This window comes from Lonchura striata, chromosome 5 (assembly GCF_050655825.1).
Source record: "Lonchura striata isolate lonStrDom1 chromosome 5, ASM5065582v1, whole genome shotgun sequence".
NCBI lineage: Eukaryota > Metazoa > Chordata > Aves > Passeriformes > Estrildidae > Lonchura > Lonchura striata.
Genome location: NC_140707.1, coordinates 34835450 through 34857999, shown reverse-complemented (window position 1 = coordinate 34857999; position 22550 = coordinate 34835450). Strand labels below are relative to the sequence as shown.

The 22550-nt window shown below is 39.4% G+C and overlaps 1 protein-coding gene across 39 annotated transcripts in view; it reads left to right on the top strand.

Annotated features, from left to right (window-relative positions):
* MADD (MAP kinase activating death domain) overlaps nucleotides 1–22550 on the top strand; it is a 68968-nt gene that overhangs the window by 20441 nt on the left and 25977 nt on the right. For 15 of the 39 annotated variants that reach the window (XM_085581708.1, XM_085581703.1, XM_085581706.1 and 12 more), the window contains 18 exons: nucleotides 329–460; nucleotides 1679–1792; nucleotides 2455–2535; nucleotides 3710–3766; nucleotides 4519–4697; nucleotides 5275–5510; nucleotides 5867–6023; nucleotides 6996–7102; nucleotides 7899–8092; nucleotides 8680–9011; nucleotides 9701–9840; nucleotides 11042–11143; nucleotides 12051–12089; nucleotides 13115–13174; nucleotides 13631–13733; nucleotides 14776–14962; nucleotides 15132–15282; nucleotides 17643–17849. In XM_085581708.1, the coding sequence (XP_085437834.1) occupies nucleotides 329–460; nucleotides 1679–1792; nucleotides 2455–2535; nucleotides 3710–3766; nucleotides 4519–4697; nucleotides 5275–5510; nucleotides 5867–6023; nucleotides 6996–7102; nucleotides 7899–8092; nucleotides 8680–9011; nucleotides 9701–9840; nucleotides 11042–11143; nucleotides 12051–12089; nucleotides 13115–13174; nucleotides 13631–13733; nucleotides 14776–14962; nucleotides 15132–15282; nucleotides 17643–17849 (2578 nt within the window). The remainder of the gene's footprint in view (nucleotides 1–328; nucleotides 461–1678; nucleotides 1793–2454; nucleotides 2536–3709; nucleotides 3767–4518; nucleotides 4698–5274; nucleotides 5511–5866; nucleotides 6024–6995; nucleotides 7103–7898; nucleotides 8093–8679; nucleotides 9012–9700; nucleotides 9841–11041; nucleotides 11144–12050; nucleotides 12090–13114; nucleotides 13175–13630; nucleotides 13734–14775; nucleotides 14963–15131; nucleotides 15283–17642; nucleotides 17850–22550) is intronic. The other 24 variants (XM_085581717.1, XM_085581710.1, XM_085581713.1 and 21 more) reach the window with 15 other exon arrangements.

Below are 22550 nucleotides of genomic sequence, written 5' to 3'. Positions count from 1 at the left end.
GCCCTCTACAAAATCACGGTAGTCTGGATGTGTAGAACAGCTGTCTCTCTGCACTGCCTGTGCACTGTGCACTGCCTGCACTCCACTGTCTGTGGAGGATGAGGGGAATAAATAGCTCCTTCTGAGGTTCCTGTTTTGAAAAGTTCTGTTCTCACTCAAAAAACACCTGAAGCTTGTTTTGAGACAGATTAGTGGAGGGTTACCCAGTTCACAGCCATTGAATTTGAGTCTGCGGAGATCACAAAATCTGTGGTCTTTGTATGCACCCAGGGGGAGTATTAGGAGTGAATGGTTGCTGCAGTGCTAATGGGAGTTTCTTTGGTTGCAGGTTGTGTTGCAGTCCCGAGATTATAATGCACTTTCAATGTCTGTGATGGCCTTTGTGGCCATGATCTACCCACTGGAGTACATGTTCCCAGTGATCCCTCTGCTTCCCACCTGCATGGCCTCTGCAGAACAGGTACGTATTTTTCCTTTATTGGTCTTTCACAGGAGATATTTCTGTGATGTCTAAAACTCATATAGTTGTAGTCCTTTTTTCATTCACCAGCTTCTCAGAGATTGTATCAGTTTACCTTGCAAAGGACATTGCTTGAGTATGACTATTTAAATCATAGGCAACACCACTTATGTAGGATATCTTCAGACCGCGCTCAGTTAATAGAATGGATCAAAGCTGTAGTTCACAAACAATAGACTGAACAACCATAGATTGACAATATTATGATGATATTTACCCTCTCCCCTCTAAACTGAGTATTGAAGTTTGTTGAGGAGGGTCCAGAGTAACATTTAGGGGTGCTTGAGGGCTCTTTAATTCAGAGTTCAGAAACTGTTGCCTGCAATCTCAGAAATAAGAAGTGTTGTGTAGCTTTATCAGGGAGCTTGGGTTTTGCTAATAATCAGCTCTTTGCAGGAGCTCATTAGTCTGCTTGGAAAGATAGAATTCAGGCCATCTTACTACTTCAGTGCTATCCTGCAACTGATGCTGCAGATTTGTTCTTGTGCCACTCTTTGGAGGTGACCAACAATTCTAAATTAAAATAATAAATTAGCCTCCCAAGCCACTGGTCTCAAGCTGCTACATGCCTAGTTGATTTAAACCTTTTTTCTCTGCTCATTGTCTTGCCAGAAGCAACCTGAATTTCCCCATAAGTTTTCCACATACATCTGAAAGAATGTCTATCTTGTACTTCTTAGAGATGTTATTATTTTGAAACCAAATTACCACTACAAGCATAAGGGTAAAGTCCTTGTATCTGCCTATTTACAATGGCACAGACTCAGTTTGAGCTGAGGATGTATTCATCCATGACTTCTTGCTTTTCAACTTAGGCTCCCACTCTGAACATGATAGACATGGCAAGCTGTTTTCAAAGAGCTCTGTAGCCATGAAAATTATGTCCTGGATGGGACTGGGACATATAACATGGGACATGGAAATGTATTTTCTCCTAGATGAAAATTAAGGCTTTCTGAGCAGGAGCTTTTATTCTTTTCTTTTTCTTTTTTTTTTCTTTTTTATGCTTCCGTTGTATGATATTAATTACTTACCAGTGCATTTTGTGTTGTCTACTCTGCTATAAACATACTGTAGTCAATGAAAAAATATTTGGGAAGAACATGGTGATATCAAATGCAGATCTTGTCCTTATTAAAGTCTGTCTTTCTCTCACAGTTGCTTCTAGCCCCTACACCTTATATCATTGGTGTTCCAGCAAGTTTCTTCCTTTACAAACTGGATTTTAAAATGCCTGATGATGTATGGCTTATTGACTTGGATACCAACAGGGTAAGTGGCACCCATAAGAACTTGAGGCTTTGTTTCCAGGAACTGTGTACTGTCACCAGTGTACCCACTGAGAATTTGGTAATGCCTGGCCTCAGTCTGCCTTTGCCACTCCCATCTTAAACTTTAGGATTCCATTCCTTGTTCTGTCTCAAGGTCCCCATGCCTTTTGCATTAGACATCCTTTTTCAGTTAATTGATCTGTCTATATCATTAGAAGGTAAATCATTATGCAAATGGTAGAACTTTCTTCTTGACTAATTGTCAGATGGCTTATAGCCCTACCTAAGAAACTCAGTCTGTTAAGAACCTTCCCACAGGTTGTCATGATTCTAGTGGGGCTATGTATCTCACTTTCTACAAGGATATGAGCTAGGCTAATTCAAGGAAAATGTGAATGACATCATTGACTTGATGCAAAGTGTGGGTTGATTCAAACTTCTTGTTTTTATGGTAAATCATAAAGTAACTCCACTGTTTATTATATTGTAAACAATAACAACATTAAAGAACTGAAGAACAGGTGTCTGTGACTGTGGTTTTTTTTTTCTTATTTTACTTTTGTGTCTTCTATTCTTTGGTGACTGGAGTGCTGGAGATTCTGGGGGTTCTGTTTTGGAGCTACAGGTGGGGAATTTTTAGTCTGTTGTTGTGCTTAATTCCAGGTGATTGTTCCCACAAATGCAGAATCTTTGCCAGCATTGCCAGAACCAGAAGCTTCAGAGCTGAAAAAGCATCTGAAACAGGTAATATGCACTTTGGGGAAAGGACTCGGATTCAGCAGAATGTAGCATAGGTAGTGTTGTCCAGCTCTTCTGCTAGAGTGGGTAAGAGTTCAAGTCAGTGAATGTAAAGCTGAAATGTCCCTGTTCACAACAGGTGGTTTCTTATTTTTACTGTTGTTTGAGGCTAACTTGTTTCCAGTTGATACAGAAAGTTCCAGATTCCTCCTTTATGTTTGCCATGTGGGCTTTAAACTCTGACTTGATCCATCAAGCTATGATCATCTTTGTTTCCCCTCCATTCACAGATCTGTGTGTGAAGTGTCAGTCTCTCCTCTCAGGTCCTGCTAAACCATTAATCAGCTTGGGTCATCCTGGCTGATCGTGTCAAGCAGGTTTTATCTCTTTATTTCTGTTTTCCTTATGCACGCTGCATGCAGTATCTAAAGGTAAAGTGTGTTACTGATGTGATGAGGTTTGCTCTTTCTCTTTCCTCATAGACCAGGAGAGCAAAGTGTGTAACCTCTCTGATATCCCAGTACCTGCTGTCAGCACAGATGGAAGTGATGTATTGCCTGGAGTTTTGTTAGATCAACCTTCTCCCCACTGCTGCCTCACCCCCTTGCAATTTCAGACAGGCACTATTTAGCAAAACTTTCTCACTAGTAGAAAGGCAAACTCAAGTATCAGAAGAACAAATTGCATTTTTTTTTGAAGACACATTTAAAATTCACAGAGTGTTCACCCAAATTCAACTTACATCCCCTAAGTATTCCTATGGACATTGTCATTAAGGGTTTGCCATTGGCAAAGGAGTGCTCCTGGTAAAAAGCAGACAAATTGTGGCCCACTTTATTAAGGTTAACACTTCTATGTGCCTTTGGTTCTTTGAGTCAATAAATGAATTTCAGGATATCTACTTTTAACCTGCTGTAGAAAGTTCTTAGCTGCATCATTAAGGACAACAGGCTTGCCAGTTTCCAAAGTGACCAGATATGAATGTTTGGGGGTGGGGCAGTTATACCTCTTTCCTAAGATGTGTCTATTTTGTGATCCGTTTTATTTTCCTCTCATTTGTGATATGTGGTAGTAATAGATTTTTTTTTTTCCTTCCATTTGTTTCTCTGTGGTCATGTGTTCGTCTTGGCTCTGATGGGCTGCTGTGGTGTTATCATATGATCTTCCATCTTGCCTCCAGTGTCTCGTTAGCATGACTGCAATCACTCAGAAACAGCTGCTCACTCCTGACAACAAGGTTCTTTATTTTATTCTTTTCCCCTCGATTTTCCATCTTACCCTTTTCCTTTGGAGTTTTTTTTTTTGTTTGTTTGTTTCTTTGTTTTGGTTTTATATATTTATTTATTTTTAAGAGAAAAGTTGAAGCCTCAGTGGGCAAATGGGAAAAATTAGGAAGATTTAGAATAGGGCTGGGTGTCCAGGACTGACTCACCACTTGTGCTGCTCCTTGAAGACTTTATGAGGGTTGAAGAGGTAACTTTATAGACAGATGAAGGCTTTATTCAAATGCAAAGTGGAGGTTTTCAGGGATACAAGCAGATGTTTGTATAGAGGTGTCTCCACATTTTCCTGGAATATCAAATTACTGGTTGAATAGCCACCTTTAAGGGCAAGTTTCAAGGCCTCTAGTTCCCAAGATGTATTCAAATTACACATGGAAATAACTCTACAAGCAGTAGAATTATGCAGTGCCATACTAGTAGTGGTCCAGTTAGGACTCTGTTTTCATGTCATGAATGATCTAGCAAAGTGGAATTCTGTGCTACTCCTTGACTGGCTCCGGGACTCCTTTCAGCATTGAGGAGATCATTTTGACAATCAACATAAATGAGGGCTTGGAGATACTTGTTGCCTCAGCGTGGAGGTGGTTTAAGACAAATTAATGGAGCATGCATAATTGTTGCAATTGCCTAGAGGGCAGGGTAGCTCTGATTATTTGTTCCATAAATAACTGTTCTTGCTTAATGTGTGCACAATGTCCTTCAATAGGCCCTGGCCAGCATGAGCCTGAATACTCAGCCCATTCTTAATCTAGAGAAGTTTCATGAGGGGCAGGAGGTGCCTCTGCTGCTGGGAAGACCACAGAATGATTTGCAGTCTACTCCCTCCACAGAATTCAACCCTTTGATCTATGGAAATGATGTGGACTCTGTCGATGTAGCTACCAGGTGAGGCTTAACAGGAAGGTGGCATTGAGTCTTCATAAAAATTTGCACTTGAGGGCAGCACAAACATTTCTGTGAGTGAAACAGCTTCTGTCAGGTACTATTGTAGATTTCTTGGCATCATGTGGGGAAAAAGAATAGTAATTACAGTGTTTATCTCATATCTATGATGTACATGAACATAACTGTGTATCTTGAGGGGGTGTTTTGCTTCTTGCATCATCCACTTTACCTGGATTTGTCAGTCTGATATTGTATCCCCAGCTTAAATCACAAACCTTAACTACAGAAAGAAAAAGCTGGAGACTTAGTTTTTACCTCAGCTGGGAGAAACAAGAATTATATCCTTCACTGAGTGGGTGTTTGTGTTAAGATGGTGAATTAGAACAAAGTAATTTCTTGGGTTTAAGTTTGTTTGAATTTTTCTTTTATTTTTTGCAAGAGCTGTTTGCTAAGAAGAGTTAGGTTACCATTCTCAAAGGTTTGAAACATTGTCTATGGCATACCTTTTAAGGGCTCTCTCTTCTTTTTTGTTATGCTCTGTGTTTTTATCTAATGTATTGTTCTCTATTTCTTTTAGGGTTGCTATGGTGAGATTCTTCAACTCACCAAATGTTTTGCAAGGTTTCCAAATGCATACTCGCACCCTTCGCCTCTTCCCACGACCAGTGGTAGCCTTCCAGGCAAATTCTTTTCTTGCCTCTAGGCCGAAGCAAACACCTTTTGCAGATAAGCTTTCCAGAACACAGGCAGTAGAATACTTTGGAGAATGGTCACTCAACCCTACTAATTATGCTTTCCAAAGAATTCATAATAGTAAGTGTTGATCTTGCCTTTCCTGCACTTGGATGTAATGCAGGATCTTAAAAACTAGACATTCTAGGGAAGGATTTAACTTTATACTCTATTAGTCCTGCTGGGGAGGAAAATTTAGTTCAAGGAATATTTTTCTCTTTTTATGTATGGCCTCATGTGTTTCTCCCAAGTTAGCCCTGCTATTGGTGAGTTGTTCCTCCAATCAATTTTACCTCTTGTTTGATTATGGAGAAGTTTTGTAGGCTTCTTAGACTGTCCCTTTGTGCAAGACTTAGTAGAGGATAGTGTTACTATGAATGAAGCCTTTGACACAGTAAATGAGTTTGATTAATGCTCTTCTTGGTTTTTTTGTGCAGACATGTTTGACCCAGCCCTAATTGGTGACAAACCCAAGTGGTATGCTCACCAGCTGCAGCCCATCCACTATCGAGTCTATGACAGCAATTCACAGCTGGCTGAAGCCCTGAATGTCCCAGCAGAGAAGGAAACAGATTCTGATCCCACTGATGACAGGTTAGTGGGGAACATGCCCATAGTCACATGAGAGTTATCTCAGATTGCTGGAACTCTCCTACTTCTCATTTGCAGCCTTTTCCTGTAGTCTGCCAGGCTGGTGTTTCATTTCTAGTCTGGGCAGCATACACTGAAGCAAATTTTCTCACTTCTCCGTTACCACAGCAAACCTCTTAACCCTTTGCTAGTGTATTCATTTAATGTGATTCTCCATACTTTCCTTTTTTCTTTTGCTACCTGTATGCCATTTGTCATTTCCTCACACCCTAATTGTCTTTTCTTTCATACTGTTCTTTCTCTGGTTATTTCTGCTACAGTACTGCAAATACTCCCACCCATCCTACTACCCTTTTAAATGTCTTTTCCCTATCCATAGTTATGCAAAGCTTGTTAGTACTACCCACTGCCTGTGACCACCTTGTGTGTTTAGTAAACTGAAAGGAAACTTCATATAGTAGTTTTTGGCCATATTTCCTGGAGTTTTGTGTCTAATTTTATTCCTTTTTATTCCTTCCTGGTTTGTGAGATCTTTCAGCTTCAGACTTGCACATATTTTACATTCTATACAGCACCAGTGGTCCTAACAGAATGGGATTTATCACTAGTGTAAAAAGGAAATGCTTTTACTTGTGGTTCCCAGTTTCTTGAAGTTGTCCTACATAAACACACACGTTTTGTGAATTAATACACTATTCTCTACTCACTTATGTTTAGCCTCATAACTTTATGTTGTTAGCCTCATAATCTCTTGCTAAGAGGTTTTAAATGTCTTCCCATAACTCTTCACATACCTGAAAGTGATGTTTTTTGCTCTTACCTTTCATGAAGCTGGCCTGTGAAATTTGTTTGTAACTACTATAATATGAGATTTTTAGGAGGTCCATGAAAACAGTGCTGATTCACATCTTTAAAGCGTCAGAGCCTGCTGTTGCTTTGATGCTGCCACTCATCTCTCTCTCTCGCCTCTTGCGGCAGTGGCAGTGACAGTGTCGACTATGACGATTCAAGTTCCTCCTACTCCTCCCTTGGTGACTTTGTCAGTGAGATGATGAAATGTGACATTAATGGTGATACCCCAAGTGAGTAACTTTTGCTTTTACTTTCACAAGGTTCACATAGGTTCCCTTTCCTAATTCATCTGAAGCACTTTGGGAAAAAGGCCTCCCCTAAATCCCTGAATCAGAATGAAGTATTGTCCCATTGTGGTCTTGCTCTGAGGTAAAAGTGTGTGGGTAGACTGAGAAAGGACGTTTCTCCTGCTTATAAACAACTTCCTCCAAATAGGTGCTGCTGAACAAAACTGGTTCACTAGATCTAGAAGCAACCTTCTGCTGCCAGTAAATACTTTGCAATATGGACAGCAGAGTGTGAGCTCTCTCCTGCCCCTGCATATTGATTCTCAGTGCTAGCTCTGTCCTAGTGGGGACAGAAAAATGCATTCTCAGTGGCTTATATGGAAGCTGCATAAACACTCACTTTTGTTCAACAAACTAAATGTAGAAGTCCCAAAACATTTCCCTTGTCTCAAGGACAAGAGGTAACAATCATAAGCTGCAACAAAGATACTCTACTTGGACACAAGTAAAATAACTTAATGGTTATTGTAGTTGAATAGGTTCCCAGGATCACTGTAGAATGTCAAGCATTGAAAACTTTCAAAACTCAGTGAGATAAAGCCCTGAGCAACCTGCTTTAATTTTGAAGGTGCTTCTGCTTTGAGGAGATAATAGGAATGGATGACCTCTAAAAGCCCATTGCAACCTAAATTTTTATGCAAGTTGATTCTGTTGAGCAGTCCTCATCTTCTAGGAATAATTAGATGGGCAAAAGGCTGAGGAAGGCAATGTTGTTTAATGAATAATGATGTGTTTGCAGATGTTGACCCCCTGACTCATGCAGCCCTTGGTGATGCTAGTGAAGTGGAATTTGATGACTTTCAAGAATATTCAGGAGATCCCGATGAACAGACCATGGACAGTGAGAACTCCCAAGAGAATAACCAGCCTCGTTCAAGTTCCAGTACTACAGCCAGTAGCAGCCCCAGCACTGTCATCCATGGAGTGAATCATGTGTGTACTGAGATGAGTTCAGCCTCAGGATCAGCGTATTAGAATATAAAGAATGGGAGAATGCATGTGATTCTGTCTGAGAAAGGCAAAAGCTAATAGGACTGTGACACCATGCCCAGATTTAATTGCATGCTCACCCTGGACTTTCTGAGCAAGGTGGAGTTTGCTGGGACCCTCTTATGCTGGAATAGACCATTCCTGTACAAAAAAATTCCATTGCATTGAAAAATGCAGCATTAGCAGAGAGAAATGGTCCAGGTTGGGACTGCAGGAATTGCTTTTACAGAGTCTGGAAAGACCTGATGTATTTAGAGGAACAGGGAGTGGGGTGGAGAAACTCATGAATTTGTGGTCTTTTGAGCATGGAAACATGGTAATGGAAAGCCATTATCCTGAGCTAACACTTACTTTGTCAGAGCTGTTTTAATGGGAAGTAAGCCCCTAGAAAAATGCACAAATACTGCAGTGTATGAGAAATCCTAGTTCAGAGACATAAGTGGTGGGGATGTGGTGGGGGCCCCGTAGCAAGCAGCAAGGACTGTGCAGATTTCCCAGTTTGAAATAATTGTTCTTGTCCTGCCCTTCAGTTGTATGTAACACAAATTAGCGAACAGATCAATGCTTTGACTGGTCCACAGGAGGCAGCAGACTCAGCAGAAATAGAAGAGAAGTTGGCTGCTGGATTTTCAAACCATCTCTCTTCCTTGCCACTGCAACCAAGCTTTCCCAAGATAAGCTTGGATCGTCGTGAGAGTGACATTGCAGCTGGCAGCATGAGCTCCTCAGAAGGGGTGGTGAGGAAGCGAGAGTATGACAATCCATACTTTGAACCACAGTATGGTTTTCCTACGGAGGATGAAGATGATGAGCAGGAAGAGAGCTACACCCCAAGATTTAACCAGAATCTCAATGGAAGCAGGCAAGTCCTCCTTTTCTCCTTTTCACCAGAATCTCAGTGGAAGCAGGCGTGTGCTCCTTCTGTACAGCGCATCTGGGGTTTCTGTCTGCTTCATGTAGTTTAACATTCATGCACTCAAATGTCTTTGGCAACTGAGATGTATTGTTGATCGCTTTCATTTAATATTGAAATGCTGTCAACCCTTGAATAAAAGCATCTTTTTAGTCCCTTAGTTCCTTACTTTTATGTAAGCAGTAGGAGCTATGAGAATTAACAATTCTTTCTACAACATTCTAGTATATCATGTACTGATTTCTGGAAACTGTTTTGGTAAATCTTTATCTTTTGGGGGGAAGATACTGCAGTGATTGGTGGCAATGGGTTTTCTTGTTACTCCTTTCAAACCAGAACCCTGTCACCTGCAAGTCTGCCAATGCCCTTTTGTAGACAAGTTTTCAACATGCCCTGAAAGGCTATAAAAGCCTGAATGTGAAGATGCTTCAGTTGTCTAGTTTTTGGTTTTTGTTGTTTTTTTTTTTTTTCCCTTGTTTGTTTGGGTGTTTTTTTTTTTTCTTTTCTACAAGGTTGCAGGTAGTGTAGTGAAAACTGGTTGGAATGAGACCAACATCGGTCTCCCACAACCATACAATTTATTGATTTGGGGTGGGAAGGGGAAATGCTAATAACAGTTGTACTTAATTTCTTTAAAGGTCTCAGAAGTTACTTCGGCCAAACAGTTTAAAACTGGCCAGTGATTCTGATGCAGATTCAGATTCCAGGGCCAGCTCCCCAAACTCTACTGTCTCCAACAACAGCAGTGAAGGTTTTGGTGGCATCATGTCTTTTGCAAGTATGTACGATGCATTCATTAAGCTAGTTTTATTTATTGTATCAGAGTGTACAGAGAGATGGCTAGTCAAGAGAATGAGTTGGTTGTCAAATTGTTACCAGCTCTCCAGTAGTCATGGTGGCTTGCTGACAGCTGCTGACAGCTACTGCTTTATATATTCTTCAGTAAGAAGGACTTTGGTTTTGTGGTTAGCCCCTTGAGTTGTATGGCACTTTAGGGCACAGATCAGAAATTTCTTATGTTTCATTTAAACAAAGCATTGTATAATTTTATGAAATTGATTAAAAAAATCTTACAGTAATATGCCTTCCATGCTGCCATGTTGTGTACTTAGGTGCAAAATTCAATTCTTTGACTACCTACTTTCAATTATATTTTAATAAAAAAAACCACAGGTGTGGAACATGAATCTAGAATCTCTCAATGAGGGACAGAAGGCATGGCCACTTGTCTTGCACTACAGTAAAAAGCAGTGGAAGAAATTTGTAGCATTGGGAAAATATATTAAATGTTTCTGGTAATTTGACTGTTACTAAAGTAAGGCTACAAAAAAACAAAGAACCAAGGAAAGTTGAAATAGTATGTTGACACTTTAATAATTTGAAGTGCTAATCAGCTCCTTTATCTAAATGTGATGCTTTCAGGCTGTCTACGGGCTTAAACAGATGAGAATGCATAATTGTGTCCTTAAGATCTGCCTGTACCAGGAAGAATGTGTGTTTTTTCCTAATAAATTAAAAGCTTCTATTTCAAAGCATGGTTCCATGGCAGATTTACAGTGTTTCACAAGACACAGTGAACAGTCCTCACTTCAGTTACATGTTTTGCAAATCTTCTGTCATCCTGTTTCTCATGTGGCCCAACCATTCATTTGTTCCCAAAAACAGGATCAAACTAGAAGGTAGACCTAAGACGATCTGTTCTAAGTGCAGGAAGACAGGAAGATTTTGCTGTTACATTTCAGCCTGGAAGACCCAAAATCAATTACTGTAACACAAATGCTAAGACATGTTTTTGTACAGTTTAGAATAATCTGATTACAGATGTGGTTGCAATGTAAATGAGGTCATGTAGCGGTTGTGAGACTTTTGGGTAATAAAGAACTTAATCATTAAGGATCTGAAATAAGATGATGAATTGCAGGATCTTTGGGTGTGTGCAGTGAGCAGTAGGCATTAATTGTTTTTGTCTTCTGTCATAGGCAGCCTGTACAGAAACCACAGCACAAGTTTCAGTCTGTCCAACTTGGCCTTACCAACCAAAGTTGGGAGAGATAAGAATACTCCTTTTCCCAGCCTGAAAGGTAATAATTTTTTACTTTGTCTTCTACAGCCTTTTCCAGTCTGAGGTCCTACCCCTAACAGGAATCCCAGGAGTGATGCCTTTTGGTTGTTTGGGTAATACCTGTGTTAAGGCGCAAGATAGGAAATAGTTTTCTTATTTCTTGGTCTTTTACCCAACAATTGTTGGGATGGGGAGTGTCCAATCTAGGCTGAGTTAACAGATAGAAAACAAAACCAATGTTCATAGTGTATTTTGTTTCATTTTATTTTTAAGTACTTAGTATAAAGAATGGGTGTGGTAAGCACATTTCTCTGTGTGCACCTCTATGAAAAAACTTGAGAGGGAGAGATATGTGCTTACCACAAATGGGAACCAAGAGGTAGGTCCTGCTTTTGTGCTGCCACTATCTTCATGCTTATCCATAGGTAATTTATAAAAGTGATGATACTGCTTTTGTAAATGCAGTATCCTCCCATGGAGACTGCAGATTATGTGAGTTTCAAAAGTGTTTATCATCTTTTCAGATTGCTAAATAAAAAATCAAATTACATCCATGCTTTCAGTTCTCTGAGAGTGAAGATTAATCCCTAGCTTATGTGCACAATCTTTTCAATCTTTTCATGAGAACATCTCCTGTTAGTCTGCGGTTTCATTAGGTAACATGTCTGAATGAGCATTAGAGAAATGGCCCTCACACCATGGGTGTTAGACAGCCTGGTCATCCTTGTACCAAATGTAATATCACAGGGGTGACTGAGCTTGCACTGGTCTCGTAGTGCTGAGACCTGTTCAGATGCTATTTTGAGGAGAGGTTTTATTCTGCCTTTTGAGTTATTCTATCTGATTAGAACTTACTGCTTTTGTTTTAATGTGTTGATTTTTTTTTTTCATTTGTTTTTTCCTTCTCATCACTTTTATCGGTAAAGATTACTTTAATCTGGAATTGGGAAGGGATGTGGATGAAGGTTGGTATGATGTTTTGCTGACCTTTGACCTTGTAGAAACAAAGACCAAAAGGTGGATTTTGTGTTTCTGCTTTGGACTTTGTTTTTGAGACAAGTAGTCATTCCCTGTGTGTAAAGGGAGGAGTAAGAGGACTGGTAGGGTGAAAACACTAGCAGAGACTCTGCACTGCTGTTTTTGACAACCTTTTACCAGTTGGTTATGTTTTTATGTCCAGTTGTACTGGATACAAAACATGCTTCATGTCAGGGTTGTTTCATGGGTAAACTTAATGACTGATTCCATGCATTGGAAGAAAACAGTGATGGGGTTTCCCATTCCTCATTCATGCTTTGTGCCTCATGTTCTGCACTTTGGTGTTCTTTCCTTGACTATTTTAATGCTGTAGGACCTTTAATGTTACTGTGCAGATATGAGAATGGGATTTCCATGGAGTAGCTCAGTCTGTTTTATGCATGTGCAAGTGTGTGTTTGTGTGTGTGTGTGTGTGCGTTCATTTACATGTGCATGCTGGCTCAGTGGGATTCCCACTGGGCACTTCAGTGGTTTTTAGATATTTTTTGCCTCTGTTGTAGAGATACAAAGTTTCTGCATTATCTTGTTCTTGCCAAGTGTGTGTTTCTAACTGTAATGGGAAATGATGCTGGGACTCCATTTCATTGCTGCTGTTTGACCACTTTCCATCTTACTTTTTAATTTTTATTTCATGTGCATCCATTGGTATTTTTTCCTTGGTGATGCAGATGATTTTTGTAGTGCCATTCAAATACAATATGTGCAATAATGTCCTTGAAGATGCAATACACTGGTTCCACGATGCCAAATTTCAAGTCAAGCACTATCTGTTAAGATAAGTTATTCTGGCCCTTGTGGTCTTGAGCTTTCAAACATCCTTCCTGCACTAGTGTCATTTGGGTTTTATTTTGAGGGAGGGCTGGGAAGAAGCTAGTAGTTGGATTCTTTTGATGCTGACAGTGGGGAGTGTAGATATTTCAGTACACTACTAATTGTATATTTTGTGTCCCAGTATTTGGGTTAAATACTATAATGGAGATTATTACTGAAGCTGGCCCAGTAAGCAATGAAGGTGGGTTCCCTACAGCATGAGCTGTGCATGATGTAACAATTTCCAGCATTCCCTGTGCCTGACTTTGGGCTACCTTTCTCGCTGGGTAACCAGTACCACATGATCTATACTAGTCACCCTCAATGCATTATGCTTTTACATATAGTGACTAATTTGAAGATGGTTTTTGTTGTGGAACTGCATGCAGAGCAGCCTAACTTTTCCTGCCTCTCACCTCCTGCTCCCATTACCATCTCTTTTTCTCTCTGCATTACTCCCATTACTGTTTTCTGCCGATGTGTGATGCTAGAATATGATATATGCTGCTGCTTTTTTGGAGTTTTCCATTTTGTTTGAAGTCTGTTACCTGTAATTTGAATAGGTGTGTTAGCCAACTTTAGTGTTGCTTGTTACTGTCCTGGTATCAGTTTCCTGGTATCAGCCCTTTCCTCTCATTCTATTTCCTCTCCTCTTTAGGAAACAGACGGGCTCTTGTTGATCAGAAGTCTTCAGTCATAAAGCACAGCCCAACAGTGAAAAGAGAATCTCCATCACCTCAGGGACGATCTAGCAATTCCAGGTAATATTTTTTCCTGCTTTTCAGGTGTACAGTGTAGTTAGAGTGGCCTCCTACCTGGCCAATGTTTTCTCAGAAGTCTAGCTGTTGAAAACTAAGTACTACTTTTCTGTTGCCCTAGACCTGGACATGTTATTGTCTAAGACGATTTGGGATGGATGTCTTACAGTTAATAGTGCACATGCTTATTTTTCTGTGCTCCAAAATGTATCCTCCTTCTGTCTGAGATCTAAAATGTACTAGATTTCTACTTTAACTCAGTAGTTATTCTTTCTAATTGAGTGTTCTGAACAAGGGGATCTAGCCCATTGGGTTTTAATGCACCATGTAGGGGGATCAGCTGAGTCCAAAGAATAAGTTTGATTCCATAAATTCATCTGAAGTGCTTTTCTCAACCTTGGGAAGGGACTCAGAATGGTGCAAGTAAACATTACCTGACCTGTGCCTGTGCTCTCTCCTCCCTTTCTTATGTAGCAGTCATGTGTAGAGTGAATTTATTTTGATCTACTGTCTTTGGGGGACAAGTAAGAAGAACAGTAACTGCAGTTCAGACTGGGGAATGCAGTAGGTTGCACAGGAGTTTCCTTCTTACCTTTCCCTCTGTGGCAAAAGAAGCTGAGCAAACATGTGCCCCACAAAACATGTGCCAAGGCTGCTGCAGTAATCCATTAGTAGTGCTGCACTTCCGCTTTCAAAGAAAGCCTACAGCCCAGATGTTGGGGCTATGGAAGAAGGTTGAGGCATAAAAAATTTCTATGGATGTGCTGTGAAAGTGAAGGGTAGAGCAGTACCCTAGAGGAGGTAGAGGAAAGCCTGATTATGGCTTTTTATAGGAAATAAAGGACAAAATAAAGTATTTGATACTATACCTATGGAGCAGAGCTTGAACGGTGTGCAGTTATGTTAGCAGCAGACAGAGCTAGATGTCAACTACTGTTGATAGGGAAGGTACTTCTGTGTGTGCCCTGGCTGTAGCTCTCTTCCCATGCAAGGCAAAGGAAGCAGAAATTAACTAACTTTTGCCTGCTTTCTCTGCCTGTATCAGTGAGAACCAACAGTTCCTGAAGGAAGTGGTGCACAATGTTCTTGATGGGCAAGGCGTTGGCTGGCTGAACATGAAGAGAGTCCGACGACTGCTGGAGAGTGAGCAGCTCCGTGTCTTTGTACTGAGCAAGCTGAATCGCACCATCCAGTCTGAGGAGGATGCTCGACAGGATGTCATACAGGATGTGGTCAGTGCTGAACTCAGCAGGATCCTCACACTGGGTGTCTGCTGAGGCTCAATTCACAGGAAGTTTTTGTCAGTTGTGAAAAGCTGGTGTTACAGCAGCTCTAGAATTTATGTTCTTGACTTACTTTCTCACATCTGAAATAGCAGCACTAATGGGGATTTCATTGCAGGAGATCAGCCGCAAGGTTTATAAAGGCATGCTGGACCTGCTGAAGTGTACTGTGTTGAGCCTGGAGCAGTCATATGCAAATGCTGGCCTGGGAGGCATGGCCAGTGTTTTTGGCCTGCTAGAGATAGCACATACTCACTACTATAATAAAGGTAAGAAGAGTGTTCATGAGAATACAGTGTTCATGAACTATTGGGAAGGTAGCTTGTTTTGTGCCTTTTGATATTTCAGGGCTTTTCCAGCACTTCCAAAATAGTGAGAATTGTACCATTGTTACTGAAGCCTTAAAAAGCTTGAGCCTGTTTTGTGTTTCTTACATACATGTTACTGGACCAAAGCAGAATAATGGCCATACTGATATTTAATTGAAAATGGAAACTCTGCAGTGAGATATAAAACCTGGCACTTCTATAGCTGAAGTGGAAAGTCTGGGAACGGGGACCTTCAGCTAAAACTGTCCCAGTCACAGTCTTGGAAAGTTGTTGCAGGCAACCTCAGTAGGGAGGGAGATGCTTGTAGTGTGGTACCATTTGAGACTTACATCTCTCCAACCACATTGCACTGTACAGTTATTCTCATACAACTAAACACTCTTAGAGAAGAAAGTTTGAAAACTGCTCTTTATTTTTCAGCTGTTTTTTAAGAATGTGATTCTTAACGCAAAGAAAATGCATGCTAAGGAAGAAAGCAAAAAACGACAAAAAGATAAATCTCCGCTTAGTATCTGACTTTTCTGTAATCTCAAATGATGAAAAATTACTTATTTCATTGTAGCAGAGGAGTAGCATCTACTAAACCCTTTATAGTTGGTGTCCTGGGTCTTGTATCAGAGATTTTTTAATGAGCTGGCTTAGATACACCCTGTGTTCCTTTCCAGTCATTGTTGGAATGCTGAGGAAGGTAAGGAAGGATGTGCTAGTGGAATAGTCCTGAATGTGGAGAATGGACTGATCATGGTAATTACAAGCTTTTAGTCTGACCCTGATTTCTAAGGAAAATTGGAGTGGCTGATGTAAAACTCGGTAGTTTTAGAGTGAAGACCAGATAGCATAATTTGATGATAAGTAGAGTTTTCCCAGTAAACTAACTGTGGTCATGACAGACAAAATTTGGTGCAAACTTCTAAAAACTCTTCTCATTATTACATAACATCTTAATTTGCAGTCAAGTTTTAGCTGTTTAGTATGTTTTACTTGTTTTCAATTAGTTGAAATTAGTATTTATTTCTAGATATGTTTTATAGAGATTAGTCCTTATGTTTACATTATTTAACATATAGTAATAAACTAGTAATCCAACAGGACATGATGGATATTGCTTATTTGTGTAGAGTAAGCTAAGTCTTAATAAAGCATGGTGATTAAGTTATTATAATGTGGTCAAACTAAGGACTTGTTTTTAGGAACAAGGACAGTGGGAGGTATATCCTAGGAACCAGTCTCCTGCTGCTGTATGTGAACTTCCCACTATTTACTGTGTCTGTAAAAACTGGGAAGGGAGGCACTGTGTATCTGTGAATACACATTTGGAATGCAGATACTGTATAGTATCTTGATGTATCAGTAACAAGACCCACAAATGAGGTAGTACTTCCAGTTCTGGTATTCACATCTTGCAAAGTTGAGGAGGTTTCTGAAAGATCTGCAAGGAATTGGGGAAACACTTTTGCTCTGAAGGATGGAAATGCTCAGTCTGTGGAGTGTTAGCTGTTGATTCTTTACAGTTACTGTCTAAATAGAAAGGTTTTTTTTTATCTAGCAGAATCTTAAATCCACTGAACAAAAGTATCACAAATTCTAGCAGTAGCACAGATTTAGATAACGGGAAATGAAGTTTTGACTATTGGATTCATCAGGTATTGGAATAGTTTGAGCAGGAGGCTCTTTATGGAAAACCTGGTTTTAATTATTCTTTTCTGAAGGTTTTGCTGTAGTTCAAACTGTGGGGTTTGATACAGAGAAATTATCCAAACTGCCTTTAGGGGCATATGATTATAGGAAGTCTCAGAGACTGATGGAAGAGCTATAGGTGATTGGTATTTTTTTTTTTTCCCCTAACTGAAGTTTGATTTCTTGCATTATTATTACCCATGGAACTGATTCCATTTGTCATCTTTGCCCTGTGAGAGGAACTTATGTATCTTCTATAAATTGCACTCTTGGTGGTTTAGACAGAGTTGTTTAATTTTTCACAGTTTGGCAGAGGAGATGCTACAGTTACTGTGTCAGAGAACATTCCTAGGTTTCAGATATACACAAGTGAGATACTTGAGCATCCCTAAAACAGTACTCTGGCTTTCTCCTCTACTGTTTCCACCTGTGTGTTAGGCTATCAGCAAGCCATGTTGGCCTTTGAGAGCAAATGTGGCACTGAGCTGTTTTAGTGCCAGGCTTAATGATTTAGGTGAGACCATCTGTCTCATCTTTCTTCTCCTGCTCTCATTTTATTTTTCCTTAGGTTTCTTTATCTTTATTTATTTATTTACTCTCAACACTGTTCTTTTAATTTAAAGAGCCAGAAAAGAGGAAACGAAGTCCTACAGATGGATCTGTCACTCCAGTTGGCAAGGATTCTGCGTCATCCCCAAGAGTGGAGCCAAAACCTACGATGCAGCTGCCGGTACCTCAGCTAATGCCAAAGCCACCGAGCCCTGCAGGCAAAGGGCCAAGGGAGTTTGACACAAGAAGTCTGAAGGAAGAAAATTTTATTGCTTCCATTGGTGTGTATTGAGGTGCATGTGAAGTGCAGGGGGGACTTCTGGTTTGGACTTAGGTTCTATTTGCATTCTCTCCATTTTAACACACTACATTGCTACTGTAACATGCTTCATTTACACCTTGGATCACAAGGAACAATCATATGTGTTTTCACTCTACTCTTGGATAAACTATCCACTGCAGTTTTCCCCCAGAAGCTGTCTAATCTTAATTGTTTCTATATTTCATTACATCTTAAACAGCCTTATTTTTTGTTCTGTGTTTGCTGATTTCAAGCAATGGAAAATGGCAAAAGAGGAACAGGGACAGCAGGACTTCAGAAAGGGCAGCTGTGGAAGGGAAATGTAAAACAAAGGTTTTCTGTCTTTGCTGGCTACCTGTGAATTATGTAGATTGTATCCTGATATAAGTGGGATCCAAAATCTGCTGTTTGTTAACAACAAAATTTCCAAAAAGAGTTATAGTGTTACAGTTTTAGTGAGCAGGACTGATGGATTTTCCTTCTATGCAATAGTAAATAGAATGTGCATTCTTCTAAACAGTATCTGCTAGACTAGTCCCTGGAGATTTTCCTGTTTTACTCTTAGCTGGCTTAGCTTTTCCTTATGTCTTGGGGCAAAAGTTTGAAGTAGGATTTTCAGAACTGTTTTATTTAGAAAGGGCTTTACAGACTTTTTTAGTGGAGGAGAAAGAAAAAAATTACTTTGATTGGATTCTGTGGGCTGTGGGTTGTAAACAGGAGAAGTACGATCAGCATATGAGAAATTTTTTGTCAACTGCAAAAATATGTCGTGTTAAATTATAGATGTTGCTTCTTACAGCCTGTTTAAAATATTTTTGTGGAATCACTGTGTGAAAGATTAATCTTGTGAAAATGTGGTGCTGTGAGGATTTATATGTAGTTTGTGGCATAAGACAAGGGAATGTGTGTGTTGAGCAGCCAAGTGACAGGAGTACAGACATACATTCTTATACACACATAATAACTGCAGGCTGTCTGCTGTTGAGTCCTGAACTGATACTGAACCCCTCTGACTTGATTTGTTTTCTGTTTAAAGAGGTTTTCTATGGAAGCAGTTGCTCAGAAACTAGTCTTGCACTGTATTTGAAAAGCTGTCAGGAAGCTGAAAGAGTTGCAGATTCCGATGTCCAGTGTTTCAGTTAGTTATTTGGTTTGCTCTGGATACGTCACTACTTTTCTGTAGAAAAGAAAAAGGAAAGTATACTTCTGGCACAACTAAGAATAAACCAGGGTCTAGGACAGTGTTCTTTTAAAGAATGAAGAGAGATCTTTTGATGAGATTGCAAAGACTGCTTCCTTCCCTTTGATGAAATTAAAGCCTCATAGAAATTGAGATAACAGACATCAGATAGTTCCTGTTTGTGATGCATCATAAGAAGTGCTTTCCAAAATAAGTGCTATGCAATATGTCATGTTAGCTACTGTTGCCAGAATATAAGCCTTAAACAATTCACAGTCTTCAAGGACAGGCAAAGGTACATTCTCATTGGTGGTTCTAATGTTATGATGGTTTCCACTTGTCTCTTATGGAGCTAAATTATAGCAAGAATATGGTTTTACCTAGACTGACCAAAGTTCGAAAGACTTGAATGTTTTTCCTGGAGCCTTTTCTTCTAACTGCTTTTGTCTTTCACCCCAAAACATGAACTGGTATGCAAGTCACTTTTTAGAAGATTGTTGTAGAAACAGTGTAGTCTCCATGTTAATCTGACTTGTGTGATCTACAAGTACAGGTTGTTTCTCTTGTGTTGCAGACAGATCATTTAAAGCTGCTTGCCTATTATACTTCCTTTATATTCTGTCACAGAAACTTCAGAACAAGACATCTTCAGAATACAGGATTGGCCTTAGTCAAATGAAATGCAGGTGTTCTCATTCAAACTAATTTATTTAGGGAAGAGCATTTGGTAAACATTTACATCTTGCTGAAATACCAACTTATTTGTAAGTAGTTCCATTTAAACATGGGGAGAAAATGGTTTTATGTGAGGATGATCCAACACTAGAACAGGTTGCTTGGAAATGTGGTAGATTCTCCATCTGTGGGGAAAGTGAATATCTGAATGGACATGGTCCTGTGGCAGGCAGCTTTAGTTGATCCTGCATTAAGAAGGGAGATTGGACTAGATGATGTCCTCAGATCCCTTTGAACTTCAGCAGTTCTGTGATTCTGTGAAGTTTAGAAGGTACTTACAGCCTCAAGTTGCAGATATGTAAATAAAAATTTGAATTAATCTCTTGGTATTGTATAGATGAAATGCAAATTGGGCTTCTACCCTTTTAACCCAGATACAGGAAGAAATACTAGAACTAGAAGTCTTCAGAAGGATGGAGCAAAATAATGTACAGGTCTATTTGCAGTAGTCATGTGTAAAGTGTATGTTAGTGTGGTGATTAAGCTGCATCTCAAATCTAGAGCTGAATCTGTGCAGTTTTTTGGTACTACAGGAACAATGGCCATAAAGTTCACAGGGTTTCCTGTTCTGAGGTGAAGTGGGATGGATTTTTACCACCTGAGCTTTGGTCTTGACTATGCTTGATACCTAATTCCTACCTAGAAAATTCAAAGTGAAGATGATGCTTCTGATACTCAGCAATTGCTTACTTCTGGGCTTCTTGTCTTCCAAGGTTTATCATCTGTAGTGTAGGTCATCACCTGTAGTGTAGGTCTTTTTGTTAGGACACTGGTGGCTTGATAGTTAATTAATTTACCCCTTTATGTTAGTGATAAGTTAGGTTTATTGCATACTTTCCATAACTGTTAATGAAAATGTCAGTACTTACTGAAGTTTCCATTACTAGTTTTCAAATAATTGTTTAATCCTGTCAGATCATGCCCATCAGGCCCTTTTTAGACCTGCTGTCCTGTTTAGTTCAGGGTCATGTAACAAAGCCATAGGTGTAGTGTTTTATGCCCTGTGAGTTTATTTGAAGTTTTGTTTTTCTTCTTCAACAAAGTAATTTTTAATGTGCTAGGATATACTCTACACTAAATTAACAGAAAAGTCATCTAAAAGTAAGTTAATGGCAGGTGTTGTAGCTTTCAGACTGGTAATTTTTAAAGTAAAGCCATATAAACTGAGCATGGAAGAGGCCAGATGTTTTCAAAGCCCTTTAACAAACAAATTCAGTCCATCTTAGAGATTGTTATCTCTGTCAGTGTATGCTCAGCTTGATAAGCCTGTAGGATGCTGTTTGGATCCCTCAGCAATTTTATCTTATCCATCTGTCTATTTATGAAAGTTGAAGGAGCATCCATCAATCATGAAGCAGATCTAGAAATCAGTCAGCTAGAAGCTGTCTTTCTAGCTTTTTCTACCTTGTTTTTCATAATACTTTGGAGCCTTCCTCCACAGTTGTAAACTATCCTTTTTATTTGTCTTTTTTTTTTATGTGGACATTTTGCTCAATAGAACTTATTTAGAGCCTGTTTTGCCCTTATTTCTGCTATTTGCAGTGTGGAATGGGTTTCTAACACATTTAAGTGACCTTTCATTTGTTCAGGAAGTTTTCTTAAAGAGCAGTAAAAGAATATTTTACTTATTTTTCCTTTCCTTTGCCACTTTTTAAAGAGGATCTTCCTCTGTAGTGTCCCCAGCTTTAATGATGCTAGTGAGAGACGACAGTGCCTAACACTTAAGAGCCAGCTCACCATGTCAGCTTGTAGTGTTTCCTTTGGCCAATGAGACAGCACCTGGAATGATCTGATGTTTCTGAGCAGAAAAGGTGACTGCTTTTCAGAGAGTTTAACAATGTGAGTGATAGAAAAGTGTAAGTGCCTCATCGCTTTTTTGTCCCAGGGCTAAATTTCAAATTCAGTTTTAAATGAACTTCAGACTCTTTTGGTGTTTTGTGCATTGTATATTCTCTTATGGAACTCATCCACTTGAGTGCTGTGACTTTGAGATTTGGAAATTAGAGTGAAGCATGTCTGATATCGTGCTCATTTTAGTTCTTCATCATTTTCCATTCTCTATACTCTGATAGGAGCAAGTGGATTCAGAGAAGTTCAGCTCTTTACATATAGGACAGGTTCATAGGCAGAGCTAGGCTTTTATTGAAAATGTTGTTAGGTCAAAAATAACTTGTAAACTTTGTGATAATATGTAAGATATAATGTTGATTAAATGTTATGTTAACCTATAGTTTAATATTTTTGGAATTGCTGCTGCTGTTTTTGTGTCTTTCTCCTTTCAGTGATATAAACTAGAGACATTAAAATATTACTGTTAATTAGAGCTTCTGTGATTCCTATGTTTTAGATGGGTAAATATCTGACAGTCTTAAATCCCTTTCTTAGTAAAGGTGACTAATTATTTGTTCATAAGAGCGTGTTTTTCCTTAGTTGATTAACTGCTGTCAAAGTGTGGCCCAAGGAGGGGAGGGGGGATGCACCACCACCACTGTATGAAGTCATCTCTAATGTTTGAATACTGTTACTAAGAGACGATGCAGTGCTCAATATGTAACATCGACTTCTTTAAACTGGTGTTAATTAACCCTTCACTCAGTAGTTGTCATAAAATTCTTCCTTTTTCTTTTTTTTTTTTTTTTTTTTTTTTTTTTTGTTTTGTTTTTTTTTGGGTTTGTTTTTGGTTTTTTGAGGTGAAGGGATGGGTTTTTTCTCTGAATTTTTTTCCCCATTTTCACCTGTCTGACCAGCTGCTGACTCTCTCTTTCT